Source organism: Belonocnema kinseyi, chromosome 9 (assembly GCF_010883055.1).
Source record: "Belonocnema kinseyi isolate 2016_QV_RU_SX_M_011 chromosome 9, B_treatae_v1, whole genome shotgun sequence".
Taxonomy (NCBI): Eukaryota; Metazoa; Arthropoda; class Insecta; order Hymenoptera; family Cynipidae; genus Belonocnema; species Belonocnema kinseyi.
In genome coordinates, this window is record NC_046665.1 from 114,246,446 (window position 1) to 114,267,477 (window position 21,032).

Genomic DNA, 21,032 nt, shown 5'->3' on the forward strand with positions numbered 1-21,032 from the left:
CAGGCCTTGGACTCATTTCGTAAATGTAAAATAGTGTCAATAGTAGCTTTAATTTGGAAAAATATTTTTATGCAAGGTGTATAACGACCTTGAAAATATGGAAATCTGCTTGCATTTTTTTTTAACTTGAAAAACTGGAATTCTCATTGAATTTCTCACGAGAACCTTAATTTTTTTTAACTTTTAAAACAGTTTTCTAGGGATTGAACACTCGGTTTTTGGGTATATAAGAGATTTTAAAATGTTATAGAACAATTCTAAAGATTTCAAATGATTTTAATGATTTTAAATTAATGCAAAAGATTTCAGAAAAATTTCACAAATACTTCCATGAATTCATGAGGGTTTCAAAAGATTTCAAGAATTTGAAACGAACTTTTTTTTATAAACAAAGATTACGGTAAGATTTCAGAAATATTTCAAATATTTAAAAACATTTCACAAAGATTTCAAAGATTTTTAACAATTTCAAGTCGGTTTAGAAGATTTGAAAGGATTTCACTAAAATTTCAAAGATTTCATAAAGATTTCGCAAATATTTAAAAACATTTCACAAAGATTTGAAGGATTTCAAAGATTTTACAAAAATTTCAGAAGACTTTACAAAGATTTTGAATATTTTAATGATTTCAAATAAATTTTATTTTCGTAATGATTTAGAATTTAAAGATTTGAAAAAGAGTAAGGTATACCAGATTTCAAAGATTTCAAAACTATTTAAAGATTTTAATCGATTTTCAAATTTGTTTAAAAGGTTTTAAAGATTTTACAGAAATTTCGAATATTTCGCAAATATTTCAGAACATTTTACAAATATTTTAATGACGTTAAATAAATACACAAGATTTTCCAAATATTTCAAAGATTTCATAAAAATTTCGGATTGGTTTTAAAGATTTTAAACTATTTCAAGTTTGTTTTTCAATTTTTTTTAAGTTTGATTTTATTTCAAGTTTAGAAGATTCAAACAGATTTCAAAGATTTTACAAGAATTTGAAAAGACCTTACAAAGATTTCAAATATTTTAATTATGTCAAATGAATACAAAATGATTCACAAATATTTGAAAAAATTCATAAAGATTTAAAATTCACAGATTCCAAAATATTATAAACGATTTCAAATTTGTTTAGAAGATTTTCAAAAGATTTCAAAAAGATCTCAAACATTTTCATGATTTCAAATGAATAAAAAAGATATCACAAATTTCATAAAAATTTCATAAAGATTTAAAATTCAAAGAATTCAAAAAAGATACAGTAAGCCATATTTCAAAACATTTTTAATATTTTAAACGATTTTAAAAACATTTTAGAAGATTTTCAAAATATTTCAAAAATATATTTAAAAATTTTACAAAGATTTCAAAGATTTTTTCAGAATTTAAAAAGATTTCAAATATTTTAATTATGTCAAATGAATACAAAATCTTTCATTAATATTTCACAAATTTCATTAAAATTTCATAAAGATTTGAAATTCAGAGATTTAAAAAAGGGTAAAATACACCAGATTTCAAAATATTTTAAACATTTTAAACGAATTCAAATTTGTTTGGAAGATTTTCAAACGATTTCAAAAAGATTTCAAATATTTTAATGATTTCAAATGAATACAGAAGATTTCGCAAATTTCAGAAAAGCGTCACAAAGATTTAAAATTCAAAGATTTCAAAATGCGTAAAATTTCTAAGATTTTATCAAAATTTAAAAAGATTTCACACAGATTTCGAATTTTTTAATTATCCATAATGAACACAAAATATTTCATAAATATTTTAAAAATTTCATTAAAATTTCATAAAGATTTGAAATTTCAAATATTTCAAAAAGGGCACAGTACACCATATTTCAAAACATTTTAAATATTTTAAACGCTTTCAAATTTGTTTAAAACATTTTACAATGATTTCAAAACATTTCACAAAGATTTCAAGGATTTCAAAGATTTTTTCAGATTTGAAAAAAGATTTCACAAAGATTTTGATTATGTCAAATCAATATACAAAAGATTTCACAAATATTTCAATAATTTAATTAAAAATTTATAAAGATTTAAAATTCAAAGATTTTATAAAAGGTAAAGTACACTAGATTTCAAAACATTTTTAATATTTTAAACTATTTCAAATTCGTTTACAAGCCTTTCAAAAGATTAAAAAGATTTTACACAAATTTCGAATATTTTGCAAATATTTCAAAACATTTCACAAATATTTCAAATGTTTTAATGATTTCAAATAAATTTAAAATGTTTCACATATTTTAAAAAGATTTCATAGAATTTTCATAAAGATTTAGATAAAAGATTTAAAAAATGGTACGGTTCAAATTAGTTTAAAACTTTTAAAAACATTTCGAACAGTTCGCAAATATTTTAAAACATTTCACAAAAATTTCAAAGACTTCAAGGATTTCAAAGATTTCCTCAAGATTTTAAAAGGTTTCCAATATTTTCATGATTAAAAATGCATAAAGCTTTCACAAATATTTCATAAAAATTTCATAAAGATGTCAAATTCAGAGATTTCAAAAAAAAGTACAGTAAGCCAGATTTAAAAGATTTAAACAAATTTGAAAGATTTTTAACGATTTCAAGTTTGTTTAGAAGATTTCAAAAGATCTCATAAAAATTTTAATTATGTCAAATAAATACAAAATAATTCACAAATATTTGAAAAATTTCATTAAAATTTCATAAAGATTCAAAAATCACAGATTTAAAAAAAAACATATAAAAAAACATATAAAATGTTTTAACTGATATCAAATTTGTTTAGAAGATTTTCAAAAGATTTCACAAATATTTCAAGAATTTCAAAGATTTTTTCATAATTAAAAAATATTTGACCAAGATTTTAAATATTTTACTGGTGTCAAATGAATACAAAAGATTTCACAAATTTCATAAAGATTTGAAATTCAAAGATTTCAAAAAAGGAAAAATACACTAGATTTGAAATCATTTTAAATATTTTAAGCAATTTTAAAATTGTTTAAAAGCTTTTCAAAACATTTCACAAAGATTTTAAAAATTTCAAAGATTTCTACAATTTTAGAAAAATGTCAAAAGACTTGACAAAGATTTCGAAAATTTTACTGATTTCAAATAAATTTTTTTTCATAAGGATTTCAAATTCAACGTTTTTAAAAAGGGTACGGTATATCAAATTTCAAAGATTTAAAACCATTTAAAACATTTGATCGATTTCAAATTTTTTAGAAGACTTGAAAAGATTTGAAATATTTTACAAAGATTTCGAATATTTTGCAAATATTTCAAAACATTTCACCAAGATTTCAAATGTTTTAATGATTTCAAATAAATACAAAAGGTTTCACAAATATTTAAAAGATTTCATAAAATTTTTAGAAAGATTTTAAATAAAATATTTTTAAAATGTTGCTGTTCAAATTTGTTTACAACTTTTTTGAAGATTTCAAAAATATTTCGAAAATTTCGCAAATATTTCAAAACATTTCAAAAATATTTCAATGATTTCAATGATTTTACAAGAATTTAAAAAGTCTTTACAAAGATTTGGAATATTTAAATGATTTCAAATAAATTTTTTTTCATAAGGATTTCAAAACATTTTAAAGATTTTAAACGATTTCAAATTATTTTAAAAGATTTTAAAGATTTTACAAAGATATCGAATATTTCATCAAATATTTCAAATATTTTAATTTCAAATAAATAAACAAGATTTTACAGAAATTTCAAATATTTAATAAACATGTCTGATAGATTTTAAACACTTTAAACTATTTCAAGTTTGTTTTTCAATTTTTTTTTTAAGTTTGTTTTTATTTCAAGTTTAGAAGATTTAAAAAGATTTGAAAGATTTTAGAAAGATTTCAAACATTCCATAAATATTTCAAAACAATTCACAAAGATTTCAAAGATTTCGCAAATATTTCAAAACATTTCACAAAGATTTAAAATTCAAAAATTTCAAAAAGGGTACAGAAAACCAGATTTCAAAAGAGTTTTAATATTTTAAACAATTTAAAATCTATTTAGAAGATTTTCAAAAGATTTCACAAATATTACAAAGATTTCAAGGATTTCAAAGAGTTTTTAAATATTTAAAAAGATTTCACAAAGATTTCAAATATTTTAATGATTTCAAACAAATACTTAAGATTTAAAAAGATTTCTAAAAAAATTCATAAAGATTTAAAATTCAAAGACTTCAAATTTATTTAGAAGATTTTCAAAAGATTTCAAAACAATTCACAAATATTTCAAGGATTTCAAAGTTTTTTCCGGAATTTCAAAAGATTTTAATTATGTTAAACGAATGGAAAAAAATTTAATAAATTTCAGAACAATTTCATAATGATTAAAAATTCAAAAATTTGAGAAAAGGTACAGAAAATCAGATTTCAAAAGAGTTTTAATATTTTAAACGATTTCAAATTTATTTAGAAGATTTTCAAAATATTTCAAAAAGATTTCAAATATTTTAATGATGTCAAATGAGTACAAATAATTTAACAAATTTCAAACAAATTTCATAAAGATTTCAAATTCAAAGATTTCAAAAAGGGTACAGTAAACCAGATTTCAAACCATTTGAAATATTTTAAAATATTTCAAATTTTTTCAGAAGATTTTCAAAAGATTTCACAAATATTTCAAATCATTTCACAAAGATTTCAAGGATTTCAAAAATCTTGCCAAAGTTTAGAAAACATTTCAAGATTTTACAAATATTTTGAACATTTCGTTAAAATTTTATAGCGATGACAAAAGAATACAAAGATTTTGAAAAATTTCAATGATTTTAAATAATTAAAAATTTATTTTATAATTTCAAAATTTTAGAATATAGCAAAATATTTCACAAAGATTTCAAATAAATACAAAAGTTTTCCACAAATATTTAAAAGATTTCATAAAATTTTCAATAAGATTTCAAATTCAAAGATTTTAAAAATGGTACGGTTCAAATTTTTTTTAACTTTTTAAAAGATTTCAGAGTTTTTAAAAAGATTTCGAACAGTTCCGTAAATATTTCAAAACCTTTCACAAAAATTTCAAAGACTTCAAAAATTTGAAAGATTGTTAACGATTTCAAGTTTGTTTAGAAGGTTTTCAAAATATTTCAAAAATATTTGAAACATTTTAATGATGTCAAATAAATACAAAAAATTTAACAAATTTCAGAAAATTTTCATAAAGATTTAAAATTCAAAGATTTCAAAAAAGACACAGAAAACTAGATTTCAAAATTTTTAAAATATTTTAAACGAATTCAGATTTGTTTAGAAGATTTTCAAAAGATTTACTAAATATTTCAAAACATTTCACAAAGATTTCAAGGATTTCAAAGATTTTTTTCAGAATTTAAAAAGATTTCAAATATATTAATTATATCAAATGAATATACAAAAGATTTCACAAATATTTAAAAAATTTCATTAAAATTTCATAAAGATTTAAAATTCAAGGATTTCAAAAAGGGTTAACCAGATTCTAAAACATTTAAAATATTTTAAACGATTTCAAATTTGTTTAGAAGATTTTCGGAAGATTTCAAAAAAATTTCAAATATTTTAATGATGTCAAATGCATATACAAAAGATATCACCATTATTTCAAAATTTTATTAAAATTTTATAAAGATTTAAAATTCAGAGATTTCAAAAAGGATACAGTAAACCAGGTTTCATAAAATTTGTAATATTTTAAACGTTTTCAAATTCGATTAGAAGATTTTTCAAAGATTTCACAATAATTTCAAAACATTTCACAAAGATTTGAAAGATTTCAAGCATTTTAAAGATTTTATCAAAATTTAAGAAGATTTCAAAGATTTTACAAAGATTTCCAATCTTTCACAAAGATTTCATAAAAATGTTTAAATATTTCACAAGATTTCAAATATTGTAATGATGTCAAATGAAGACAAAAGATTTAACAAATATTTCAAATATTTTTAAACTATCAGAAAATTCCAAGGATTTTAAAGATTTTAAAAAAGGTATAAAAAATCAGATTTTGAAGATTTCAGGAAATTTTAAAGATTTCACAAAGATTTCAAATATTTAATTAAAAATTCATAGAAATATCAAAAGAATACAAAAATTTCAAAGATTTTAAAAAAGGTACAGCACACCAGATTTCAAAGATCTTAAAATATTTTAATGATTATAAATAAATTGAAAATTTTTAGAATATCTCAAAAGATTTCCGATATTTCAAAAATTTCAATGATTTCAAACTAATACCAAAGATTTCAGAAATACTTCACAAATATTTCAAAGAATCCATACAGATTTTAAAAGATTTCAAGAATTTCAAAATACAAAACATTTCAATGAATTTAAACGAGATCACATTTTTTTAGAAAATTTCAAAAAAAATATAGGAAAGATTTCACAAGTATTTCAAAGAATTTATCATGATTTCAAAAGATTTTGAGAATTAAAAATTTTTTTAACATATTCAAGAGTTCAGAAGATTTCAAAGGTTTTATATCATTTCAAAAGGTTTCAAGAAATTTAAGAAGATTTCAAAAGATTTCAATGATTTCAAACGTAGGCAAATTTTTTCACAAATATTAAATATTTCGCAAATATTTAAATAATTTCATAAAGATTTCAAAAAATTTCAAAAGGATTTCAAATAGTTCAAGGAGTTCAATGATTTCAGATATTTTACAAAAATATTAAAAGATTTCAAAAGGTTTAAAATTTTCAGGAAGATTTCAAAATTTTTTGAAGAATTTCAAAAACTTTACAAATTTTGGTTTCTAAGAATCACTGGATACCCCGTGACACAATTTTCTTTTGAATTTTAACATTTTTTAATCAAAGCTCAACATTTTTTTATTTGAAACGCTCAATAATTTACGCTTCTAAAAATGAAGATTTCAATTTTTTTAACTTTTTAAAGCAGAAGTTAAATTATTTTAAATCATTACAAAGTAATAATTATTTAATTGTTACTCATGCACCAAAATTTGCTTTGAAATATTTTTTAATGTTTACTTAGAATTCTTTATAAGTAAAAAAATCACTAATGTTTCCAGGAATCGTAAGAAAAATTTTTCATTATCTTAACCCACTTCAAAATCTTTAAAAAGTTTGAAGATTTTGTCTACAAATCTTCTTTCATAAAAGGATTCGAATTTTTCCTAAAACATTTAGAAAATCCTGAAAAAATTTTTAAATTACCATAAAATCTTCAGCTTACATTTTTGCAATTTTGGAAATCTCTCGACATCTTTTTAAATTTTTTCTTACAAATAATTTTTTTAAACAAAGAATCATTTTTAATCATTTTTTAATTAATTTTTATTTAATCTTAAAACGAAATCTTCAAACAATTAGATATTGTTTTAATTTTTTTGAAATCCTTTGAAGTGCTCAAATGTTTTGAAAATAATTTATAATGATTCAATTTCTTTCGAATTGAAATAGTTAACAATTTAACATTAAAAATATTTTTTTAATTCAATTTTCAAATGCTATGATTTTTTTATTGTTTAAGTCTTTAAAACTGTATTTAAAAAAGTAGTAAAATTTTTGACAAAAATGATTTGCAGCCAAAACGGGATTTTAAATATTGTATTATTCAATTAAAAAACAATTACATTTAAACAAAAAAGACGAAATTTAAATAAAATACTTAAATTTTTAGTTTATAAATTAATTTTTTTAAATAAAGAACAAAAAAAATCAATAAAATACTTAAATTTTCATCGAAAGAAATGAATATGCAACTTAAAAAAGAAAACTTGTAATGAAAAATGAAATATTTAAATTTTCAAACAAGACGATTAATTTTCTGCACAAAATTAATTTTTAACCATAAAAAAATATTTTTAACAAAGTAGTTAAATTTTTAGCAAACTTTAGAAAATTTGTAATTAAAATAAATAAATTTACAAACAAGAAGAATTTTTTTCTAAAAAAAAGCCCATTTTTAAACATGACTTGAATTTTCAAATTAAATAGATCAATTTAAAAAAAAAGAGAGAGGAATTTGTTAAACATTTTTTGTTAAAAATTCATTTCTTTATTTCAAAATTTAACTAGTCTTTAAACAATTCAACTACTTTGTTAAAAATATATTTTTTTTGTTAAACATTAATTTTCTGTTTAAAAACTCGACTTTTTTGCAGAAAATTAATCTTCTGTTTTGAAAATTCATCTTTTTGGTTGAAAATTCGTTTTTTGTTTGTTGTTAAAAATAAATTTTTGAACTTAAAATTTATTAAAATTAATTTTCTGCCAAAAAATCGAATCTTCGTCTTCAAAATTAATTGTTAATGATAAAAAAATATTCTTAACAAAGCAGTTATATTTTTAGCAAACTTTGAAAAATTTTAAATTAAAATAAATAAATTTACAAACAAGAAGAATGATTTTCTAAAAAAAAGCAATTTTTAAAGACGCACTTGAATTTTCAGATCAAATTGAATTATTTTAAATTTATTTAAACTTTATTTTTGTTAAAAATTCATTTCTTTGGTTCAAAATTTAACTGGTTTAAAAAAATCTAACTTCTTTGTTGGAAATAAATTTTTTGTTCTGTTAAAAGTTAAATTTTGTTTAAAAACTCGAATTTTTTGGAGAAAATTAATGTTCGTTTGTGAAAATTAGATTAAAATTGAACTATTTCGTAAAAAAAATTGTTTTTTGTTTGTTTTGTAAAAATGAAGTTTTGAACTTAAAAACTATTTCATTTAAAATTCATCTCTTTCGTTTAAATTCAATTATTTCTTATTTAATATGAAAATATTTTTTCGTTGAAATATCAACTGCTCAATTTGAAATTGCTTTAATTTTTAACCAAAAAGATGAATTTTCAACAACAAAAAAAGATTTTTTTACCAAAAAACACGATTTTCCAAAAAAAATACATACATCTTCAACGAAATATTAAATTTTTTTTACTCAAATAGACAAATTTTCAAGAAAAATTTGAACAAAAATTATGAATCTCGAACTGGAATCGTTAAATTTTAAACCAAAAGGATGAATTTTCAATTAAAAAGGATTATTACAAAAAATTGAATAATTAAATTTTCGGTTAAAACAAGTAATTTTTAACTAAAAAGATGAATTTTTATCCAACGTGATGTTTTTCAACAAAATAGTTTAAGTTTCAACTGTATTAATAATTAAATTCTCAAAAACAAAAAAATTAATTCAATTTTCAAACAAAAAGATCCATTCTCAAATAAAATGATGAAGCTTGAACACAAAAAATTATTTAAGGGTTTAACTTTTAACCAAGTAATAAAATTTTTATTCCAAAAAAGATGAATTCTAAATTTAAAATGTAGCATTTTAAATTTCAACCAAACAATACATTCATTTTAATAATTAAAAACAGATGAATTCATCAAAAGACGGCGACTTTTTAAAATTCTAAATTTTAACTAAAAAAATTCTTTTTGACAAGAGAGTTACAAAAAATAATTTCAAACAAAAAAAAAACGAATTTTCAACTGACTAGCTTTAAAATTCTCTGAAAATTTCAAAAAATCCTTTAAAATATTTTAAAATCTTCCAAGTCTGTGGAAATTTAATTATTTTGCTGAAAATGCAACTATTTTGTTAAAAAGTCATATTTTTTTGGGACAAAAATTCAACTAATTGGTGGGAACTTAAACTGTTTTGTTAAAAATTCTTTTTTTTTAAATTTATTTATTTGGTTAAAAATGTAACTATTTTATTGAAAAATTATCTTAATTTTTGTTAAAAATTAATTTTTTTAAAGAGAAAATTTAACAATTCCTTTTTTGGTTCAAAATGGAACTATTTGGTAAAAAAATCTACCTTTTTTAGTTCACAATTCAACTACTTGTTTGAAAATTAATTAATTTTCCCATTATCTTAAAATTTGTAATATGCCTTAATATTACTATAAAAAAAATAGAAAATCTCTAAATCCTCTGAAATCAGATAAAACTTTTTCAAATTTCTTAAAATCCCTTGAAATCTTTAAAATTCGCTGAAAATTTTAGAAATTCTTTTGAAATATTAAAAAATCTTCGAAATCTGTTGAAATTTCGATTTTTGAGATGGCGGATATAAATAAAAAAATAAAATAATATAAAATAAAATAGTGGCATTTTTTAAAAATATTCGCGAGTCCAAGCCCTGTATCTAATTCATAAACTACTTACGCCTTCAATTAAAATAAGCTGTTGCTGTCCTATTTGAGCGTCATTCAATTTTTTCACTTCCGTTCTGTAAATTTCATTCATTTTCTGAAGTCTCCTTTTCTTTACCCATTCTTCAACATCATCATTATAGCGGCGATTAGCAGCAGTTTTCTGAAATAAAATTTATTTTTAAATACCAAATTTTCAGTTATATTAGAAATGGTGGTCTACCAGTTCGCCATCTGGCGTTGAAAACTGGAACTAGAAAGAGTAGGTACAATTTTAAATATGTAAATTAATTTTTCTATAGAAGTGGTTTTACGATAGTTTTGTAAAGTATAAAACAATGATTAAATGCTAAAAACAAATCATCGTCAAAAATAAATAGTTTTAGATAGAATTTCCATCTTATACGCAGTGAAAAAATACATATTTGCCAAACAAGTTTAAACAAAAAAGCATAAATTATTTCACTATAAAAACTGAGCTGCAAATAAAATCACTCAAAGTGGAACTCTTGAATTTCAAGCTTTTAAAATTGGAGTCTAAGAGTTTTTTTATTCAAAAAAAAATGTTGTATTTAATTCTGATTGAAATTCTCAATAATTTACACTTATAAAATGGAAGATAATTATACTTTTAAATTGAATTTTTTTTAACTTAATGCAGTTAAACTAAAAAACAAATTTTTTAACTTTTATAAATTGTAAATGCCCTAAAGTCTAAATTGAAGAATCAATCAATGAATTAAAAATTTTTCAAAATTATATCATTTAATGCAATTTTAAGACAGAAACATAAAAAATTGAACGATTACATTTTTTTTCTAATCTGAAAATCTGCATGCTGTTTACATTTTTTATTATTTTTGAAATTATTTCAGAACTTTTAAACATCCTTTAAAATGAATCCAATTTTTTCTAATTTTTTTTTAATTCTGCCAAATTAAACAAATTTTCTGAAAATCTTCCACATTCATTTTTGATATTTTTGTAAATCTTTCCAAATCTTTTTGAATAATCACTCAAAATGATCTTTTCAGAATAAAAATCATTTTAAAATTTCATAGGAAATATTTTTTAATCTTCTGAAGCCTTTTGAAGTCTTTACAAATTTTAAATTGAATTTGATTTTTTTTAAAGATTTTTTTCTTAAATTAAAAGTTAAATTATTTATATTTTAGATGGTTAAAAAATCCTGAAAATGCTTCCAAATATTATTCGAATAACTTGAAACATCTGGATGTTGTTTACATTTTTTTCAAATCTTTAAATATTTTTTTAATTATTTCAAAACTTTTAAACATACTTTAAAATGAATCCAATTTTTTCTAATTCTTTTTTAATTCTGCGAAATTAAACAAATTTTCTGAAAATCTTCCTCATTCATTTTTTATATTTTTGTAAATCTTTCTAAACCTTTTTGAATAATCACTAAAAATGGTCTTTTCAAATTAAAAATCATTTCAAATTTTAATAGGAAATGTTTTCTAATCTTCTGAACCCTTCTGAAGTCGTTAGAAATTTTTAAATTGTATTTTTTTTAACCTGTAAATATTTCTTCAACTTTCTTGATATTTTTTAAATAATGATATGTATTCAATCGTTATTTATACATCGGAGTTCAAAAAATGGACTTAGAAATTAAATTTTGTTTTAAATAGAATAATTAAAATGTAAAGTTCGAAATTGATTTTTTAATATTTAACTACAATTACTGATTTTGGTTTTAAAAATGGAATATTTTAGACTAATATAATATGTGAAATTTAATAAAATCTTTTGATTATGAAAATATTATTTCGAAATTATTTAAAAATTGAAAATATTTTCTAAAGTGTTAATCGGGCGTTTACATTTGTTTAACTAATAAGACTTTCCAATTTAAATAGTTTACATCATTTTAAAATTAATTATTATTCATTTTTTAAATCTTAAAGAACAGTTCAATTTCAAAAATAATTATTAATTTATATTCAAAGTTGATCAACTCAAATTTTTATTTATCTAAAATCTTCAATTTTAAACACTTATAATTTTTAATGGTTTAAGTCTTAAAAACTTCATTTTAAAATTCTTGAAAATAAAATATACACCTAATAATTAGAATAAAAAATTTGTTAAAGTGGAAGATTTTTATCTATAAATTTGTAAAATTTCCGGTCAAACAATAAATTCACTGTTATCAATTTTTAAATAGTAAATATTTCATGTATAAATTAATGAAAATTTACTTTCGAGTTCATTTTCGCTTCAAAATAAGTCCATTTAACTTTATAATATTTTGAAAACCACAAAAAATAGAACAATAATTTTTTTTTTTAAATATTAATGTAAAAAAATATTTTTTTTTACCAAAAAAGGTAAATTCCATTTACACCCCTTTATTTCCGATAAAAACTTATTTTTAGTATTCAATAAATACTTTAAAATCCAGATCAAAAATCATTAAAACACTGTAAAATTTACAAATTTTGACAGTTCAAATATTCCTGGTTCAAAAATAAATTGATAAAATTCTTCAAAATAAAAAAATATCTCTCGTTTAATTCAGGAAAAATGAAATTTCAACTTTTTTTAGTGAACACTTTTAAAATTAGAAGTTATATTATTTTTGTTTTAAATACTTTTCAATAAAAAATTATTCAATTGCTATTTATTTCCCAAGTTTGTTTTTGTTTTCAAATATTCTTTTCAAACCTTATGAAATTTTTAAATAGCTTTACATTTTTTTTCAAAATCTACATTTTGTTTGTAACTTATCGAAATATTTTAAAATGTTATATTTTTTTTTAATTTCAAAACTACTAGAGATCTTTTCAAAATGATTCAAATTTTTCCTAGAATTAAAAAAAAAATCCTGCAAAATTAAAAGATTGCCTAAAAATCTTCCAGATTCCCTTTTAAAAAATTCTAAAATCTTTTTAGATCTTTTTAAATGCCCGCTTAAGAATAATTTTTCAAAATAAAAAATAATTTTCAATTTTTCTAGGAATCTCAAGAAAATTTGTTTATTCTTTTGAAACCTTTCACAATTAAAAAGGTTCTAAATTTTAGTTCGAAATCTGCGAAAATCTAAATTTTATTTCAAAATATTTGAAATCATTTTAAGTTTTAAATTAATTGGAAATTTTTTTAAATATTCTCTTTAAAAAAATTTGTTCAAACTAAAATATAATTTTCAATTTTTCTAGGAATCTGAGGAAAGTTTTTCCATTTCAGTTTAAATTATTCAAAATCATGTCGAATTTTTAATTAATTTTGAATCTTTTCAAAACTTTTAAATATAAAATATAATAAAATTGTAACCAACTAATAATTTTTTTAAATAAAAAAATAGTTTCAAGTTTTTTAGCATTTTTTGAGGCAAGGAAAAACCGGGAGATACATTTTTTACTGAGTGTTTTATATATTTTTATAAGAATTTTTACAAGAATTTTTCTATCTTTTCTCTTTCTTAAGAAATTATTTAGAAATTTAAAATAAGTACAGTTGCAATTTTTTTTAATTTTAAATTCTATTACTAAAAGTTCATAAATATTTTACTTTACAAATTTTATATTTTAGATCTTATTTTTTAGACGTGCGTCTTTGATGTGAAGAATTTTAAATTGCAGTTTTGAAGACTTAAAAAATTAAAAGCGTTTAAAATTCAAATTTTTTTTCAAAAATGGTTCCAGTTGATTAATTGTAAATCGAAATTCATTATTATTTAATTTCCAAACTAAAAGATGAATTTTTCAACTAAAATGAATTAGAAAAAATAAATTTTCAACAAAAAATGGAATAGTTACATTTTTACTAAAAAAAAAAATGAATTACAATTTTACAAATGAAATGATGAATCTTCAACTTAAATAGTTAAACTTTCAATAAAAAAATAATAATTTTAACTAAAAAAGATAAATTTTCAGCCAAAACTTAAATAATTATTTTTTACGTTAAGAAAATTAAGGTTCAGCCAAAAAAGACGAAATTTCAACTGAAAAAGACTATTTTTGAACCCAAAATTGAATAATTAAATTCTTAGTCAAAAAATTAATGTTCTACCAAAAAAATTTATTTTTAACTAAGTTCACGGAATATTTAACTAAACAATGGATCTCTACAAAAATTTTTTTAACTGGAATACTTGAATTTGTAATCAAAAAGAAGAATTTTTGAACAAGAAAATTAACCTTCCATGAAAATTATAATTTCCTGCCAATAAAAAATCGATTTTTTAAACTATAAGGATTAATTTTCTACAAAAAAGGACGAATTTTCCACAAAGTACCTAAATTTTCAAACAAATTTTCTACAAAATAATTGAAATTTAATAATAAATATAATTTTTCGACAAAAAATTTCATTTTTTTAACCAAATAGTTAAATTTTCAAACAAAAAGTTGAATTTTCAAGCAAAAATATGAATTTTCAACAAGAAAGTTCATTTCCCAACAAATAATTGAATTATTGATCCAGTTTTTTAAATTTAAAAGCGAAAAGACAAATTTTTAACAAAAGTTAATTTTTAAACAAATAGATAAATTTTCAAATAAAAAAATTGAATTTTCCAACAAAAAATATGAATTTTCAACAAAAAAGTTCATTTTCAAACAAAGGGTTGAATTTGTTATCAAATTTTTAAAATTTTTAATTTAAAAGACGAATTTTTAACAAGAAAATTCTTTTTTAAACGAATAGTTACATTTAAAAAAAAAACGTTGAATTTCAAAACAAAAAATTTAATTTTCAAGAAAAATGTTCATTTTCAAACAAATAGTTGAAATTTTGTTTAACAAACTTTCTAAAAAATAATTGAACTTTCAAACACAAAAATATGAATTTTCAACCAAAAAATTTTATTTTCAAACAAGCCGTCAAATTTTCGATCAAATTTTTAGCCCAAAAGACGAATTTTCAACGAAAAAGTTCATTTTCTAACAGAAAACTAAATTTTCAATTTAATTTTTTTTTAAATTTTTAAGCCAAATGACGAATTTTTGTGATAAAAGTTCATTTTTAACCAAATAGTTAAATTTCCAAAAAATTAATCAAATTTTCCATAAAATAGTTGAAATTTTTATCAAAATTTTAAATTTCTCAACAACAACAAAAAACGGGTTTTCAACAAAATAGTTAAATTTTCTGCTGTAATAGAGGTGAATTTTCAATTTAAAAATACAACTTTGCATCCCAGCTGTTAAATTTTGAACTAGAAAAGATCAATTTTCAACAAAAAATAAAATGATTAAATTTTCATTTAAGAAATTAATTTTTAACCAAACTGATAAATTTTCAACTAAAATGATATACCTTCAGCTGGAATATGTGGATTTTATTTCAAAAATATGAATTTTCAACTATAAAGATTAATTTTCTAAAAAAAAAGGACGAATTTTCCACAAAGTACCTAAATTTTCAAACAAATAATTTAATTTTTAAATAAAAAATATCAATTTTCAAACAAATAGTTGAGTTCTCATCAAAGAAAGGGACATTTTCAACCAAAAATAGAATGTTAATTTTTCTGTTTTTAATAAAAGAGTTCAACTTTCAACCAAACACTTTTATTTCCAACCTAGAAAATAAATTTTGAACTGAAATCATAAATATTTAACTGGAATACTTGAATTTTTAACCCAAAGGAAGAATTTTTAAACAAGAAGATAAACTTGTAAAGAAAAAATAATTTTCCACATAAAAAATTGATTTTTTAAACAAAATACGTGAATTTTCAATTAAAAAAGACAATTTTTCAAACAAATTGTTGAATATTGAACGAGAAAAGATCAATATTAAAAAAAGGATAGTTAAATTTTTAGTTCCAGAAATTAATTTTCAACCAAACTGATGAATCTTTAACTGGTATAGTCGAATTTTATGCAAAAAAAAAAAGGATTTTCAACCTTAAAGCTTAATTTTCTACAAAAAAGGCTAATATTTCACAAATTAGATAAAGTTTCGAATAATTACTAAATAAAAATAATCTATTTTCAACCAAATAGATGAATTTTCATGAAAAAAATATACACTTTCAACCAAAAATTAAATAGTGAATAGATTGATTTTTAACAAAGTAATTGCATTTTCAATTAGAGAAAAATTTTCAATAAAAGTGATGTATTTTTAACAACAATATTAATTTTTCACAAAAAGGTTTAACTTTCAACCAAATAATTTTATTTTCAATCTAAAAAATAAATTTTATACTAAAATAATCAATATTTAACTGAAATACTTGAATTTTTAACCGGTAAGAGGAATTTTTAAATAAGAAGATTAACCTTTAAAGAAAAATATAATTTTCTACAAAAAAAAAAAGAAAATTATTTTTAAAATAAAATTCGTGAATTTTCATTTGAAAAAAAAAACAAGAATTTTCATCCAACTTTTTGAATTTTCAACTAGAGAAGATCAATTTTCAACAACTGGTATAGTCGAATTTTATTCCAAAAAGATGAATTTTCAATTACAAAGATAAATTTTCTACAAAAAAAGATTAATTTTTTCAATTAAAATTAATCTTCCACGGCAAAGATTAATTTTTAACAGAAGAATTTCACGTTTAGTCAATTAGAATGATAAATACTTAACTAGATAACTTAAATTTTTAACCGAAATGAAAAATTATTAAAAGAGAAAATTAATCTTCAAAGAAAAAAATAATTTTCTACACAAAAAAAAATTTTTGTTAACAAAATACGTGAAATTTCAACAAAAAATGAAACAGTTAAATTTTCAGTTAATGAAATTATTTTTCGGAAAAAAGGCAAATTTTTCACAAAGTAGATAAATTTTGGACCAAATAAATAAATTTATAAATAAAAAATATCAATTTTCAACCAAATTTTAAAATTTTTATCCAAAAAAGGTACACTTTCAACCAAAAATAGAATGTTCAATTTTTCTGTTAAAAATATAATTCTTCAAAATTCTAAAAAAAATATCAATTTGTAACAAAAAATGTATTAGTTAAACTTTTATTTAAAAAGAACTCATTTTCAAATTAAAAAAAAAACGAATTTTCTACATAACTGATGAATTTTCAACAACAAAATTAATTTGTACAAAAAAAGACAAATTGTCAACCAAAATTTAAATAAATCTAAAGTTAAAAAATTTATTTTATATCAAACAGATGAATTTTAAATTAAAAATATGCAATGTTCAATAAGAAAAGTTAAATTTTGGTCAAAAAACTTACTTTCCACAAAGAAAAGTAACTTTAAAAAAAAATAGTTAAATTTTCAGAGTGATGAGTTTTCAACTAAAATTTTAAATATTTAACTGGAACAGTTCAATTTTAAACCAGAATGATTAATTTTCAATTGAAATGGTGAATCTTTTTACTAGAATAATTGAATTTTTTATCAAAAAAATTAATTTTCTACCAAAAAATCATGAATTTTGAATTTAAAAATATAATTTTTGATTGAAAAATTAAATAATTAAATTTGTAGTAAAAAAACGAATGTTCAATCTAAAAAATGAATTTTCAACTAAAACTTTTAACCAGATTGTTGAACTTGGAACTAGAAAATAAATTTTTATCTAAAAATGGAGTAGTTAAATTTTCAGTTAAAGAAATTAATTTTCAACAAAACTGATCAATTTTAAACTAAAATGGTGAATCTTTAACTGGAATTTGTGAATTTTATTTCAAAACGATTAATTTTCAACTATAAAAATTTATTTCTTACAAAATGGGCGAATTCTTTAAAATGCAGATAAATTTTAGAACTAGTTTATTTTCTAAATAAAAAATAGCATTTTTCATACGAATAATGGAATTTTATATTTTTTAAAAGATACATTTTCAATAAAAAATAGAATTATTAATTTTTCTGTTAAAATTATAATTCTTAAAAAAACAAAAACTGAATTAGAGCCAGAAAACTTAAATTTTCGACTGGAATAGTTCAATTGATAGTTAAAAAATTGATTTTTATATTTTCGGAGACAATTTTTCCAATTAAACTGATGAATCTTTAAAAAATTAATTTCTAACAAAAGGGTTTAACTTCCAAACAAATACTTTTATTTTTCATTTAACACAGGAATTTTTTACTAAAACGTTAAATAATTAACTGGAATACTTTAATTTTTAACCGAAAAGAAGAACTTTTAAACAAGAAAATCAACCTTCGATGAAAAATATAATTTTCTAAAAACAAACTTTTTTATTGAAAAAAATACATGAATTTTCAATTAAAAAAGATAACTTTTCATCTAAGCTGTGGAATTTTTAACTATAAAAGATCAATTTTTAGAAAAAATGGAATAGTTACAATTTCAGTTAAAGAAATTAATTTTCAAAAAAAAACTGATCAATTATCAATGATAAAGATTAATTTCCCATCAAAAAACGGCGATTTTTTCATAAAGTAGATAAATTTTCGAACAATCAGTTCAATTTTTGAATAAAAAATATCAATTTTCAACCAAATAGTTGAATTTTCAATTAAAATGATATATCTTTAAATAAAAGTTTTTAAGTTTAATTTTCAACCAAATACTTTTATTGTCAACCTAACCGATGAATTTTCAACTAAAATAATGAATATTCAACTGGAATATTAAATTTTTAACCGAAAAGAAGAATTTTTAAACAACAAATCGACTTTTTAAACAAAATACGTGAATTTTCAATTAAAAACGACCATTTTTAAAACAAATTGTTTAATTTTGAACTAGAAAAGATCAATTTTAAATAAAAAATTGAATAGTTAAATAAATTTTAGGTCAAGAAATTTATTTTCAATCTAACAGATGATTTTTCAACGAAAAAAATAAATATTTAACTGTAATACTGAATTTTTACCCGAAAAGAAGAAGTTTTAAAGAAGAAAATAAGCTTATAAAGAAAAAAATAATTTTCCACAAAAGAAATCGATTTTTTAAACAAAATACGTGAAATTTTAATTTAAAAAAACAATTTTTCAAACAAATTGTTGAAATTTGACGTAAAAAAGATCAATTTTCAACAAAAAATTTAATAGCTAAATAATTTTTAGGTCAAAAAATTAATTTTCAACTAAAATTATAAATCATTCATTGGTAACGTTGAATTTTATACAAAAAAATGAATTTTCAACCTTAAAGATTAATTTTGTACAAAAAAGGCTAATATTTCACAAAATAGACAAATTTTAGAATAATTTCTAAATAAAAAATATTCATTTTCAATCAAATAGTTGAATTTTCATCCAAAAAAGATACATTTTCAACCGAAAATAGATTGATTTTTAACAAAGCAATTACATTTTTAACCAGAGATGAATTTTCGATTAAAATGATGAATCTTAAAAAAAAAATTGGTTAAAAAAGTTTAATTTTCAACCAAATAATTTTATTTTCAACGCAACAGATTATTTTCGACGAAAATAATAAATATTTAACTGGAATACTGAATTTTTACCCGAAAAGAAGAAGTTTTAAACAAGAAAATAAACTTGTGAAGAAAAAAATAATTTTCCACACAAAAAATAGATTTTTTAAACAAAATACGTGAAATTTTTATTTAAAAAAACAATTTTTCAAACAAATTGTTGAATTTTGAAATAAAAAAATCAATTTTCAACCAAAAATTGAATAGTTAAATAATTTTTAGGTCAAAAAATTAAATTTCAACTAAAATTATTAATCATCAATTGGTATAGTTGAGTTTTATGCACACAAAAAAATGAATTTTCAACCTTAAAGATTAATTTTGTAAAAAAAAGGCTAATATTTCACAAAGTAGACAAATTTTCGAATAATTTCTAAATAAAAAATATCCGTTTTCAATCAAATAGTTGAACTTTCATTTAAAAAAAGATACATTTTCAACCAAAAATAGAATAGTTCATTTTTCTGTTAAAAATCGAAAGTAGAAATAACTTTTCTAAATTGAACAAAATTATTCAAATGAAAAATTGAATTTGACTGCCATCGGAAATAAGTTCCTGGTAGACAAAATTTTGAACTAGTACAATTTCTAAATAAAAAACATAAATTTTCAAATAAACAGTGGAATTTTCATCCAAAAAGATACATTTTTAACCAAAAATAGATTTATTTTGAACAAAATAGTTACATTTTCAACCAGAGATGAATTTTCAATTAAAATGATGAATCTACAACGAAAAATATTAATTTCCTACAAAAAAAGGCGAAATTTTCAAACAACTAGTTTAATTTCGAAATAAAAAATATGAATTTTCAACCAAATAGTTGAATTTTCATCCAAAAATATACATTTTCAACAAAAAACAGAATTATTTTCAACAAAGTAATTACATTTTCAACCAGAGATGGATTTTCAATTAAAATTATGAATCTTAAAAAAAAAGTTAAATTTTCAACCAAATAATTTTATTTTCAACTTAACAGATGATTTTTCAACTAAAATAATAAATATTTAACTGGAATACTGAATTTTTAAACGAAAAGAAGAATTTTTAAACAAGAAAATAAACTTGTGAAAAAAAATAAATTTCCACACAAAAAACCGATTTTTTAAAAAAAATACGTGAAATTTTTATTTAAAAAAAAAAAACAATTTTTCAAAAAAATGGGTGAATTTTGAAATAGAAAAGATCAATTTTCAACCAAAAATTGAATAGTTAAATAATTTTTAGGTCAAAAAATTAAATTTCAACTAATATTATTAATCATTAATTGGTAACGTTGAATTTTATACAAAAAAATGAATTTTCAACCTTAATGATTAATTTTGAACAAAAAAGGCTAATATTTGACAAAGTAGACAAATTTTCGAATAATTTCTAAATAGAAAATATCCGTTTTCAATCAAAACTAGAATAGTGCATTTTTCAAGAGATGAATTTTCAATTAAAATAATGAATCTACAACAAAAAATATTAATTTCCTACAAAAAAGGCGAAATTTTTAAACAACTAGTTTAATTTCGAAATAAA

The 21,032-nt window shown here is 19.7% G+C and overlaps 1 protein-coding gene across 1 annotated transcript in view; it reads right to left on the reverse strand.

Annotated features, from left to right (window-relative positions):
* LOC117180348 (CDK5RAP1-like protein) overlaps nucleotides 1–21,032 on the reverse strand; it is a 66,477-nt gene that overhangs the window by 596 nt on the left and 44,849 nt on the right. Inside the window, exon 6 of the mRNA XM_033372795.1 lies at nucleotides 10,151–10,300. Within this exon, the coding sequence (XP_033228686.1) occupies nucleotides 10,151–10,300 (150 nt within the window). The remainder of the gene's footprint in view (nucleotides 1–10,150; nucleotides 10,301–21,032) is intronic.